This window comes from Mytilus galloprovincialis, chromosome 4 (assembly GCF_965363235.1).
Source record: "Mytilus galloprovincialis chromosome 4, xbMytGall1.hap1.1, whole genome shotgun sequence".
Classification (NCBI taxonomy): Eukaryota; Metazoa; Mollusca; class Bivalvia; order Mytilida; family Mytilidae; genus Mytilus; species Mytilus galloprovincialis.
This window is the reverse complement of record NC_134841.1, coordinates 6,951,014-6,964,465: the sequence shown is the minus strand read 5'-3', so window position 1 is coordinate 6,964,465 and position 13,452 is coordinate 6,951,014. Positions and strand designations below refer to the sequence as shown.

At 30.8% G+C, this 13,452-nt stretch overlaps 1 protein-coding gene across 5 annotated transcripts in view; it reads left to right on the top strand.

The window, feature by feature from the left end:
- Positions 1-13,452, top strand: part of LOC143071238 (S phase cyclin A-associated protein in the endoplasmic reticulum-like) — a 73,532-nt gene that overhangs the window by 43,081 nt on the left and 16,999 nt on the right. For all 5 annotated transcript variants that reach the window (XM_076245425.1, XM_076245426.1, XM_076245428.1 and 2 more), the window contains one exon: positions 6,793-6,939. In XM_076245425.1, the coding sequence (XP_076101540.1) occupies positions 6,793-6,939 (147 nt within the window). The remainder of the gene's footprint in view (positions 1-6,792; positions 6,940-13,452) is intronic.

The following is a 13,452-nucleotide window of genomic DNA, read 5'->3' as shown; positions in this document are numbered from 1 at the left end:
TAATTTAACAAATTACAGTATGTCTGGTGGGTACAACTTTATCGTGAAACTACATGTAGTCTGATAGTCAAACTTTTGAATTGTAACATTTTTTGATATTTCACATTTGTTTTATTTCTCCAAGATAAATAGGATGGTTTTAAGTACAAACTGAATAATTCTACAAACATTAAATGTATTACAATATCTGTCCATACACTGCCACTGGTTCATGTTGGACAGCATTGATATACCCTTCTTTACCTTAAATGACATAACAGTATATTTTATAGCAATTTTTCAAATATGAATGTAATATATGATTAATAGTAAATTAAAAAGATTTGATGAAATCTGGTTTATATTTTAAAGCTTCGTGGAATCCTGATTTAATAGTTTTTGGGAATTGATTGTATACATGGACATTTAGCATGTTAAATCTGATCTGGAGGGTAAATGGGTTACTTTAATTTTTAGGTGTGTAAAAAAATATTCAGACATGCTTATAGAATTTCACTCAATTTACAGTACTTGTACAATGAAGTAATGGCTTTGCTGGTTTTCATTTTCTCATGGTATAGAGAAGTTATCACCTTACATGACATAAAAATAAACATAATTACTTTGGTAAAATTCAGCATCTACAGATTACGGGATACTTTAAAACTTTCACTCGGAATTGTTCAATACAGACCATAAAATTTCTGCTTTTGCATTTATGCATAGCTAACATAGAGATACCCATCAATACGATTGTAAAGATGATTTACGACATGTGATACATTTTATTGCTTAATTTTAATGTCTCAATAAAAAAGAGAAAATATGATATAATCTTTCTAATTTAACACTTGATCATACAGCTGCAGTATCATCATTGTATCTTTTTATTTTGTTTGCCACATTTATTATAATTTACATGAAATGATGCATAAGGATTGCTTCTGATATAATGTGGACATAACTTTGATACAATCTTCCATTTTAATGAAGTCTTTTTCACTTTTTTTCAGCTGTTTTTAACATATTTTGGTTTTTATTAAATAAAAAAAACTATCCTGTTAAATAGAATGCTTTAACATTTTGATTTTTTGTCATGGCTGTGTAATATGCCTTTTTTTTTATGCTGATAACTTTATTTCACATTTAAATTATTATAGCTTAAACACCAATAATGGAAACCTTCACCTAGAATGTTAAATTTTAGATACATAATATTGATATCTCAACATACATAGACTGTTAAGTAATAGTGTGGTATTCTCTTTATATAAACCTCACTGGTTTCCTTAAGAGGTCCATAAACTTGTATCAGGGGATCCATACCATAATTAACTAAGTGGTTGCTAAAAGGACAAGCCATTTTTATTCACAATAAATCTGAAAGAAGAAAAATACTCAGATTAATGAACCTTTCGGTATAACTTATGATCAGTTTAAATGTTAAGAATTTTGGTAAAAATAGACTCAAAGGATGCAATATACATGACTTATAAGGAGACTTGTAAAATTTTTATTTGGTCAATAACCTTTGGAAACATAATATAATAAGTTTATTTCATCAGAATGTCTATATAAACAACAGACTTGTCATGAAGTATTTAGATTTTAAATCTGCATCTGGCATGTAATGGTTTTATTCCACTCAAAGCAGTTAGATTGTCAAAGGAGTAGGTTCAGTAAGACCCCTTTTTGGCCCCAAAATATAGGAGTTTTACAAAATTGTTAAAATGTAAACTTTTAGTTATTTATTGGAAAGTAGAATGCTTCTGCTATATAAATATGGACTGTTTTTGACAATACAATGCACATATATCGGTTACTAGCATCATTAAGTCATACTAAATTACTGAAATCTTCACAATTTTAGCATTTTAGTTAAATTTTAGACGGTTTACGTCTTAAATGAAAGTGGCTACATTTGTGTTCATTCTTAATACTGAAATGTAAGTTGTATTTGATGATAATACATAACATATATAAAGGTTGCAGATGAACACAGATGCGGCCACTTTCATTTTTGACAAAAACCATCTGAAAAGTGGCATTTTTTGGCCTATTTTATAGATTTTTCATATTTAAGCTAGAATCGGAGCGTTGGTAATGAGTAAATCAGTTAAAATCTTTTACATTAACTTATTGAATCAACTGAAATAGACCCTTAAATGTTTAAAAAGTGTCTAAAATCTTTCGTCAGATAAACTTGAAATTTGAGGCCAAAATCGGCCCTTACCATACTCCTTTAAAACATTTTAGGCTTGCTGAGTCTATCAAGCTTTTTAAATTTTTTAAAAGTTTTAACTGTAGAGTGGTGAGAAATATTACACAGCACAAGATTTGGTGACAAACACTGGTTCTCTTTTAGGATTTTTAGATGAAATTTATTTTTCTTACTAAAGAGCTGCAAAATGATGTGTTCTATTCAGGGTTTATTTTCATTTCACTAAGCATTTAAATCAGTAACAGACGTTTTATAGCAATCAATCAAAATGATTCTGGGACCAATGGTCTCATCAGACATGGTCACCTTTTTAGCTCGCCAGACATAAAGGGTCAAGTGAGATATTCTCATCACTTAATGTTAATCTTTCTTTGTTTAAGTCCTTTAATTTTTACAAAAATTTTCTTCTCTAAAACTACTACCCATAACGCATTCAAAACTAAACTAGTCCATTGTTGATAATCATTATCAAACCTTGTCTTACAGAAAGAAGGCAATTGTCCATTGTTTATGATGACTCCAATATGTTTATTCTTGTTCTTTTGTGTTGTTGGATTTCTGTCTCTTGATGTTGACCCCTCAACTTATTTTATTCATATATTTGTATGTTTTTGGGGGGTAGTTAGAAGTGAGTAGTTTCAGCTTAACACTGCCATTCAAACTAAATTTCATTCTGTACTGACAATAAATGTCTTCGTAGGCTGGCTCAAACTTGATATAATTTTGTCTTGCAGTCCATTTCATTATGAAAATTAAGATGATATCTACATAATTACAACATAAATCATAAAACGACAAGATAACTGTACAAAAAAATTATGATGTAATCTTCCAATTTTTATGTCTTCATGTTTGACTTGATAATATTATACATATTTAATGAGAACCAAAAAAAAAATGGAATGGCTTGACATATTATTATTTCAATGAAAATCAGTAAACCAGATAAACGTATCTATTGAATTACAATAGATTCACAAAATTTGAATATTTGAAAATAATACATTTATTGCATGCAGCTGTCAAGTTACAGTTTGAGGGAAATTTGCTGGGACACGAAAATATCTTTATGTAATAGTCAGGAAATGTACTTTTAATTTTGATAATTACAGTTGACGACAGAGATACTTATGCCGCCTTCATAGTAAAGCTTTGGTATGTTAGTATTCCACAAGGGCCACCTTCACAACATTTATACAACTTTTTTATAACAAAATTTCCTTCGTGTTATATTGTATGTATTGTATCTCCCACCTGATTGTGAAATTAAACTTTTGAAATTTATAAAGTTGATTTAAATTGGTAAGATGACAGACCAATAACTTTTAAAATTTTGATGAAATGTAAAACACTTTCACTTGATCATATTTAAATATGAGAAGAGTTTAGTTTGTTCTTGGTTAGATGTCAAGTATTATCATAATTAAGAATTACACATTTCATTTATACCCAAAAGGTCATGTGATTGTCATGAGAAAGAGGCCTTTGTGTCCTCTGGCTGTTAAGCCTTTCAATTGGTTCAAAAGCTCCCAAAGTATTGTGTATATTTGTTAAATTCTGCTTTAGATCAAGCTTGGTGAAAATAATTTGAGAAACTTGTCTCATCCAAACTGAATTATAATTGTTGGTTTAACTACACACAGAACAAATAGTTATTTTAGTTTTTTACTACAGAATACATAGTTTGGAAAGATTTAATTTTTCCTCAATATACTAATAAAAAGGACCTATCAGTACATTACATGGATAAGCTAGATGTTTGTAACACATTAAAATGCATAAACAAATATGTTATGGTGTATTAAAAGATCTAAGTTGGAAAGACGGAGAGAAATGTGAAAACAATGGCATTTAAAGAGAATATTGGACAGTACGCCAAGTTAATGAAAAGTCATTTATGATTGATAATGTAATAATTATCAGTGTCATCAATTGTAGTTTTATAGCTGATTATCCCATTTCTGACTGCGTCTCAAATTATCCTGGGGTGAAACTTTACCCCCAGGGCTCCATGACATTGTTGATCCTATAAAGTTATCCACAAAGCTGCTTACAAACAGTTAAATAAAGGGATTATACTCCTTTAGTGGCAGATATGGGTTTGTAGATAATAGGATTGGGTTATGTTTTTGTAAGTTTGTGTATTTAGTTTCACAATTATCTTGAGTTATTGTTTTGTGTATGATATAACTATGCCAGATTTCTTCCTATGGTGCATTTGATGTATGGAGATAAAGGGATTATGACAATCTGTCAGATTTTACTGATTTCTAAAACAAATATACAGTTTTGAACTTGAGGTTCTTTGACATTATGTGATTTTAAAGCAAGTTTGTCTACTATTAGGTATTTTTTGCAGTAAAATGTATATGCACCCTTTTCATATTATACCACAAATATATGCATGGGCACATGTGTGTATGTCTCTCTCATAACAATCCCATTGTTTTGATTTGAAAATATAATATTTATATCTTATTTCTTTCTTCTTTTTTATTTACTTTTTTCTAATTTTCCATCTTCCTTCATGATCTCTTATAATAAATGCAATATATTTATTTTTCATTTCTTTCTTTCTTTTTTTTCCTTTTTTCTATTTCTTTCTTCCCTCTCTCTCTCTATTTCTTTTTCTCTGATGTAATTTGGCATAACAGGATCAAACAACTGATCTCATAATAAGAAATAGGTGATCCATACATTAATAAATGGTTGACATTGCATCGTATGACATGATTTATTATTCAACAAAGTTTATTTTCTTCAGTAAAAAAAAATTCTTTATCTTTATATTGATCTAGATAAGTTTGTGATAAAAATCATCATCCCTGTTTGTATGTAGAATGAAAGTTTGATTAAATCACAACATTTTCCACTTTTATTCATACATCTAAAGTACATGTTGATTAAGGTTTCACTTTTTTAGAAATTTCAATATCAATAACATCAAAGTCTGTTCTATAACATAGTAAAAGATTCTCTCTGTAAAGTTTTTTACTATTTTGCATATGTAAACTTTAAATTATGTTTTCACAACATATCAAACACTTTGAACTTATGTTCAAAATATTGCAAAAAAAAAAGACAACATACATTTCGGGGCCTTTTATAGCAGACTATGTGGTATGGGCTTTGCTCATTGTTGAAGGCCATACGGTGACCTATAGTTGTTAATTTCTGTGTCATTTTGGTCTCTTGTGGAGATTTGTCTCATTAGCGATCATACCACATCTTCTTTTTTTACATTTTGTTACATTATACAGAAAATTTCTTGGTGTAACTGCTGTATTGAGATGATAGAGGAGGGTTAGATAGAGATTTGTTTATTCATTACAGTGATACAGACTGAACACAGGAAGTGTTTGTCCCCTCTCTTCAGTCATGATGGTTACCAATCACAACTTTATCTACTGCATCATTTGTTTATATGAAGTGGGGAGAAAAAAATCAGGAAATAAAAACTCCATCATTCACTATTTAACAGTAGTGTTGGTGTAATTTGATTTGACATGGCCACATGCTGAATTGGCACATACCCATATCCATAAAACTCATACAAAAACATTCAGTTGCATCAATTTCCGTAAATTTTCTACTAAACAGTTTAATGTTGAACAGTTTGGGAGGTATTTGATTTCATAAGGAAGTGTTCTGTGAGTACCAGTGTGTGTCAGTATATCGTATGTCGAGGGAATAGGAAATTACCAATGTCATTCAATATTAATGGTACCTCACGTTTACATGTCCTCAGATGTTTAAATGTTTCATATTATTTATCAAGATCAGCTTCCTTTGGTAGATTTTAATTTTAAAATAATTATTCCCACTGGAATTTTTACATTTTAATTTAGAAGGAAATCATACTACATTATTATTGTTGACTGAGCTTGCGTAAAAATGTTCATTGTTGCAAAATAACAAATTATTCATACAAATTGTACTTCTTTTTTAAAATAAACTTTTTCCATTTAGAGTAAAACACAAATCTCTGCATAGAAAAAACAACAACCTTGCAATAGTGTTCCAAATGACAATTCAAGTAGTACTATCTATTGCGTATAACCATTCAAATTTTCCTGGTTAATATCTGTAAACTGGGTTAAAATGACAGAACTACCAACTTCAAGGAAAATGTTTTGTGGAATGGCAAAATCAAGAGCTCAATCAAATGGAAAACAGCTGTCATATTTCAGACTTGGTACAGGTATTTTATGTAGAAAATGGTGGACTAAAGATTTCCAAATAAAAGATCATGTCATCAGTTCTTCTGAAATAAAACTTTATTAAGTGTTTCTGATAGTAGTGTTCAATGCTCAAATCAAAGCATTTCAGAGTAAATAATTTCTTCCTTAAAATGGTTAAACCTTTTCAATTCTCAGAGTCTTGTTCATAACATTTCTGCATTTTAAAATCCTGTAACCAATGAAGAACCTGTTTGAAATACATCTTAAAAAATCATTTTACACAATTCCATCAGTTGCAGAGGGTGATTATGAATAACTACAGTCTTCTGTTGATCTCCTTGTACAGTTTTTTCCATCCTTTTGGACTATGAACCTAAGCAGAGATATATTTATTTTGTCTTTTTATTTCAGTTACATGATCAGTGTTGGAATTGTGGATAAGTTGACCCAGTATTTTAGAAGTGTCCAGGGACCACTCCATGATGATAAAGATGCTGCAGAATTCCTCCAACATGGACTGGGTCTGTTAGTGGCTGTTACAAAGTTTATGTCTAAGAGGTAAGATAATAAATCACAAAGGAGAATATCACCTATGCTAAACCTCATGTAAACAAATGACAAGTCTTTATACCATTACAAAATTGTATCCTCACACTGAAGGAAAGTATCAAAGGTGTTATTGCATAAAACATTTTGCATTTAGTTGAATCATTTTCATCAAGAAAAAAATGAATAATAAAGCATATATATATGCAGAATGTAAAGCCAAGTACACCATATAGATTCACCTACATATCCTGTCCTGTCCAGTTCAGAGTATTCAATCTAGATTCACCTACATGTCCTGTCCTGTCCAGTTCAGAGTATTCATTCTAGATTCACCTACATGTCCTGTCCTGTCCAGTTCAGAGAATTCAATCTAGATTCACCTACATGTCCTGTCCTGTCCACTTCAGAGTATTCAATCTAGATTCACCTACATGTCCTGTCCTGTCCTGTCCAGTTCAGAGTATTCAATCTAGATTCACCTACATATCCTGTCCGGTTCAGAGTATTTTATCTAGATTCACCTACATGTCCTGTCCTGTCCAGTTCAGAGTATTCAATCTAGATTAACCTACATATTCTGTCCTGTCCTGTCCAGTTCAGAGTATTCAATCTAGATTCACCTACATATTCTGTCCTGTCCTGTCCAGTTCAGAGTATTCAATCTAGATTCACCTACATGTCCTGTCCTGTCCAGTTCAGAGTATTCAATCTAGTAGTCTTCGCAGGACATTATTGAAAATAAAGAAAGTTTAAAGATTTCTAAAATGCCTCATTCCATCCCATATTTCACCATTATAATATCAAAGCCAATATGTGCAGACTAATGTCTGAAAATGTGTTAATATCAGATATAAAATCTAAAAGTAGTACATAGGCAGCTTTGCCTGTCTGTTGGTGACAGTCCCCAAGGTGACAGGATAGTAATATAATGTTTTGACTGTAACAATCGGTCTGTAATTATCCATGGAGTAGTGTGACCCATTAGAGTACAGATAGTTTTGGATACCTGATTATGTGTCCACTGGGAATGCTTGATTCTTCCATTTTCTGCTTTTTATGTTATTATGATTATAAGGATCGATATGGTCAACATATGGGGAAAATTCTCTGCCAGATAAGAAATTTAATGACAATTGATATTTGAATTATGCAAGATTTCTTTTATCATATTTAAAAATTACACAATCTAAAAGAAAATAATTGATACAATCATTGCATTGTCATAGTTTATAAGAAAAGGGTAAAAATTTATACAGTGATCTATAAAAGGTCATCTTTCTCCAGGGTAGCAGTTTAAAGTTGTTCTGTAATGGCATTTGATATTCTCCTTATGTAAGCATTCTCTTTTATCTTCTTTTAAAAGTTACAACAATCCAGAAAAAAATACATAATCTTGTCACCATTTCAGTTTGGAGGAAAAGTGTATGGTTCATAAAGTAACATAATTGTAAATGATTATGCTTTTCAATAGAGTAGAAGTTAAGGTTTTGTAGGGTTCCAGTGATATTGTTTGCTTTAAATAAGTCGAGAATAAAGGCTTTTTCCCCTGGAGAAGAATCCCAATTTGAAAAAAAAATGGCTTAAAATTATTCCCAAAAAGACAACTTCTTTCCCAAACAGTGCAGTCTTAGTAGTAATTGTGCATGAATACAAACTTAAAGAGACACATTTATACATTTTTCATGCCTAAAATGACTATATGTGCAAATTTCAGGGTCTATTTATGTATCATCACTGACAAAAAGGGGTCTTATTTCAAATCAGGCTGACTCTTAATGGGATCTGTAAATTGAAGTTGCAGTCAAATTCATGGTTTATTCTAAATTTCCCAATTTGATGAAAATTGCACATATTTTCCCAATAAAAAAGGGAAAAGGTAGTTTTTAAAAAAGCCAACAATATCACTGGGTTCCAGGTAAAATGACAATCTTTATGAAAAACCTTGGAGACTGTAGTTAGAGATGCCTATGTATATATTGTCCTGAATTTCCTATTAAACAGTATAACACCTGTTTAGCAGGGATGAGATGAAGAAATATGCTGCAATGTTAAAAATGTAAGCCTGTTAAGAAGTTTGGCTAGTTTTCTGTTACAGAATATTTTTGTTTGTATCAGAAATACTGTAATTCAATCATTGACCAAGTAGAGTGGAAAGTGCAATACCATGTTGTTCAAGAAATAAGCCCAATCATTTTATCATTTAATTTAACTGTATTCCATGTTATATTTTTGAAAATGATTGAGAAGTTTCTACACTTTATTATAGAATTAATGTACTTTTCATTGAGGTAATTTTGTGGATTGAAAATACTTTTATCAAATTATGATCAGGATGGCGATCGACAAAGACCCTAATTTAGTAGCTGTCAATAAGAAGTGTTTGTTTGCGTTTATAATCCATATTTGAAATGACAGCCACAAATCTGGCTAAGTCTTACAAACGGGAGCTTATTAACTTATTAAAGAGAATATTTTCCTCCGAGTGTTACTTAATGGAACACTAGCCTATCATTTCTATGTTCATTAGATTATCAGAGAAGGAATTTCATTGATTCATTGCCCAGATTTAAGTATAGGATGCCATTTTGATAAATACATTTATGATTAAATATGATTTGGTTATTTTGGAAAATGACGGGATATGGGAAGATCTAGAAATATAATAACATTGTGTGTCTGTTATTAAGGAGAGTTTTAATATCTAGTTCTGCAGACAGACATATAATACAGTTATATAAATTATTTACAGCTTTCAGATTTAATATTGTTATATCATTTAATTTGTGGGTATTACATTGACTGAAAATGTTTTATGTTGCTGTAACATGAAGGAAATATTGAACCGTTTTATTTATTCTTCCTTCATTTTCTTTGATGAAGACAGTTAAGCTAATTTCATAATATTTGTATCACTTTGACATAAAAAGTTTTGGTCATGTTCATTAAAACATTTTACATCAAATTTTAATCATACTAAATGTAGGGTTTGTTTTTCTATGCATCAGATGTAAAAATGATTCCCTTTGATTGAATGTCCAACTCTTTAATAGCCTAATAATTGTTGAGAGTAATTCTTTACGCAATAATACCGTTTTAAATCTTTTTGAATACTGCAGCTGAAAGCTATTTTGTTTCCTGGTTAAATATAAGAGGATTTCTGAACATATAATATTCATTGTTATCTTTATTTGATGAAATGGGTATAATTATTGACTTAAAATGGTTAATGTAAAAGAAAAACATTGAAAACTACAGATTTATTCAATCTTTAATTACTTCATTTGCATCAAATTTGTTTCAACATTCCCCACAAAAATAGGTTTATGGTAGAATTATATAGTTTATGTTCCATGACTTCAGAATCCAGAAGATTTCCATTAACCTTTGTGCTAAAGACAGATAGATCAGGTGCTTTTCTCCTATTAACTCGCCATTTTGCATTTAGGTTTAGAAAAAAGGCAGTTTAAATTTCTCTTCCATTACTTTTTTCATGGATTAATTTATCAGTTAACAGTATAAGTTATGGGGACTTAGGTGAAAAAAGATAGAATTTAAAAAAAAAATATTTATACACACAAGTATATTAGACTTTTAACCTGTCAGATTATTTTTGCAATTGCATGCATTTTCATTGCAAAACATCTAGTTTGAATTTCAAATATATTTTTTTAACCCAGATGGTGGGGTTGAATCAGAGATAAACTGGTCTAAAGTTCCCTGTGAATCCTAAAACCAAAAATTCTGGATTCAACTTATGTAATTATTTTATCGACAATACCATTGTACTACAGATTATCAAAAAGTGGTGGTGCGAAGGTTTCGACCACCAAAATTAAGGAATTTTAGAATTGCACAATTTGGTTTTTGTAATAGAAAAAATAGTGAGGACCAGCAGGTTCTTCAAAGGACCACCAGGGGGGGAAAATTCAAGATAACTGCTTTTTGAATTTTTTTTCTATAAGAACCATAATAATTAGTTATCCATTACACCTGCTTTTATTGTTGTAGTATAAAGGTCTATTTGTAAACATAAGGGTCATACACCTCCTATCACCTGTCAAACTCTAACTGTGGCCATCTGTATATCTGTCATGTGGTAGTCCCAGCAATAGGCTGTCCCTCAAGTCATTTACTCTGATAACATGCATCATTATCTCATAATTAGCATGACACCATCGTTTCTTTTATTTGTTTGGTCAATAATCACCAACTGGAAATATTAGTTCAATGTTTAAATTGATTTATATGGTTTTAAATTTACGTGGATGATGGAACTGTTACCTGGGCGTCATGTGACCTGATCAGCAGGGATTAAAGAGATAAAACATTTCTACCATTAATCACACATCAGCGACTTAATTGTTTTTACTACATAATTAATGAACTACCAAGTATAAATATGAATCTCGGCCATTTGATACAGCCACATGCAAGTAATTAAGCTGTTGAAAATTTAATGTCTGATTTTTGTAGGCCTATTAAGTTGATAGTGATGAGCATAAACTGAAGACAGTTATAAATTGTTGGTGTGTAAAATATAAAAATGTTCTTAAGAAAAATTGGTTAATCATCATAGATCATTGCCACCTTCAGGTTACTAATCATTTCAATGGAATTTCATCAAGAAAAAAACTGTGAATACGTTCAATATGTGTCCTTGTAAAAACTTAATGATGCTGTTAAAATAGCAGAATTTTTGCCAAAGTATGCACATATATTTTAAATAGTCATTTTTTTGGTGGAATTTAAGATTTTGTTTTCCTCAAGCATTTTGCTTTCATCGTCAGGCTATTAGAAGAATACATTATTTTAGATTGAAAATTTAAAAAATATCTTGTAAGCATCACACATCTTTATTATTATCATGGTTTTACATCTTTTCTTTGATTTTAAACTTTGTGTACTCTTTCTTAAAATAGTTTGTCTCAGGAGTATTTCATTATTGTACCTGAACTTTCTATAAACCAGCCTTAAACATCTCATCAGTGTTTGTCTTATTTCAAGACAAACTAAATTTATAAAGTGTGTTATTTTTTGTTTGTTGTTTGACCAACATTGATGTTGGTGGCTGATCTTTAGTCTCAGTTAATTTTATTCACCAATTTTCAGCGCTCAATTTTCAGTGACATTAACTGTATGACATTTTGAATAAACAATTATGTATTTGTAACCAGAGAGCATGAGTTTCCTTACAAATTTGCTTGTCTCTTCTGGGACTCGATCCGCAAGCTATGTGTTACAAGGCAGTACAGTAACAGGCTCAGCTTAAGAAGTACTTCCTTAGCTCAACTGCTTACGTCTGACTAAGAATCTTCCACATTTACTAAGGGAAGCAATCCAATCACATATTATTGAAGACAATATGTTGACCACTTAATGTATCATATTTTAATATGTTGTTACTTTGCTGACATATAGTATCTGTTTAAAGTCTGCTTTCCCTGTATAAGTGAGTTTGGATGCAATGGGTATTCTGAGTTACATCAAGATTTCCGTAGCAATGGCAATGATCTAAGCATTAATTAAGAAATGACTGTAATATTTTTTCTGTCTATGAAGAAATAACATAAAAAATTTGGTGCACACTGAATAAAGCGAGCGTAGCGGGTTATTTAACAGTGTGCACCACATTTTTAGCTCACCTGGCCTAAAAGGCCATGTGAGCTTTTCTCATCACTTGCCGTCCGTCGTCGTCGTCGTCTGTCGTCGTTAACAATTTTTCAAACATCTTCTCTGAAACTACTGAATGGATTTGAATGCAACTTAGCATGATTGTTCCTTAGATTATCCTGCACAAAGTGTGTGCTTCGATTTTTGATCCGTCAAAAAACATGGCCGCCGTTACTTAAAATAGAACATAGGGGTCAAATGCAGTTTTTGGCTTATATCTCAAAAACGAAAGCATTTAGAGCAAATCTGACATGGGGGTAAAAATGTTCATTAGGTCAAGATCTATCAGCCCTGAAATTTTCAGATGAATCAAACAAACCATTGTTGGGTTGCTGCCACTTAATTGGTAATTTTAAGGAAATTTTGCAGTTTTTGGTCATTATCTTGAATATTATTATAGATAAAGATAAACTGTAAACAGCAAAAATGATCAGCAAAGTAAGATCTACAAATAAGTTAATATGACCAAAATTGTCAATTGACCCCTTAAGGGGTTATTGTCCTTTAATGACAATTTTTCACAATTTGTTCATCACATTTGCTAACTTTAAAAAATCTTCTCCTCTGAAACTACTGAATGGATTTGGATGAAACTTAGCATGATTGTTCCTTAGATTATCCTGCACAAAGTGTGTGCTTCGATTTTTGATCCGTCAAAAAACATGGCCGCTGTTACTTAAAATAGAACATAGGGGTCAAATGCAGTTTTTGGCTTATATCTCAAAAACGAAAGCATTTAGAGCAAATCTGACATGGGGTAAAAATGTTCATTAGGTCAAGATCTATCAGCCCAGAAATTTTCAGATGAATCAAACAAACCATTGTTGGGTTACTGCCACTTAATTGGTAATT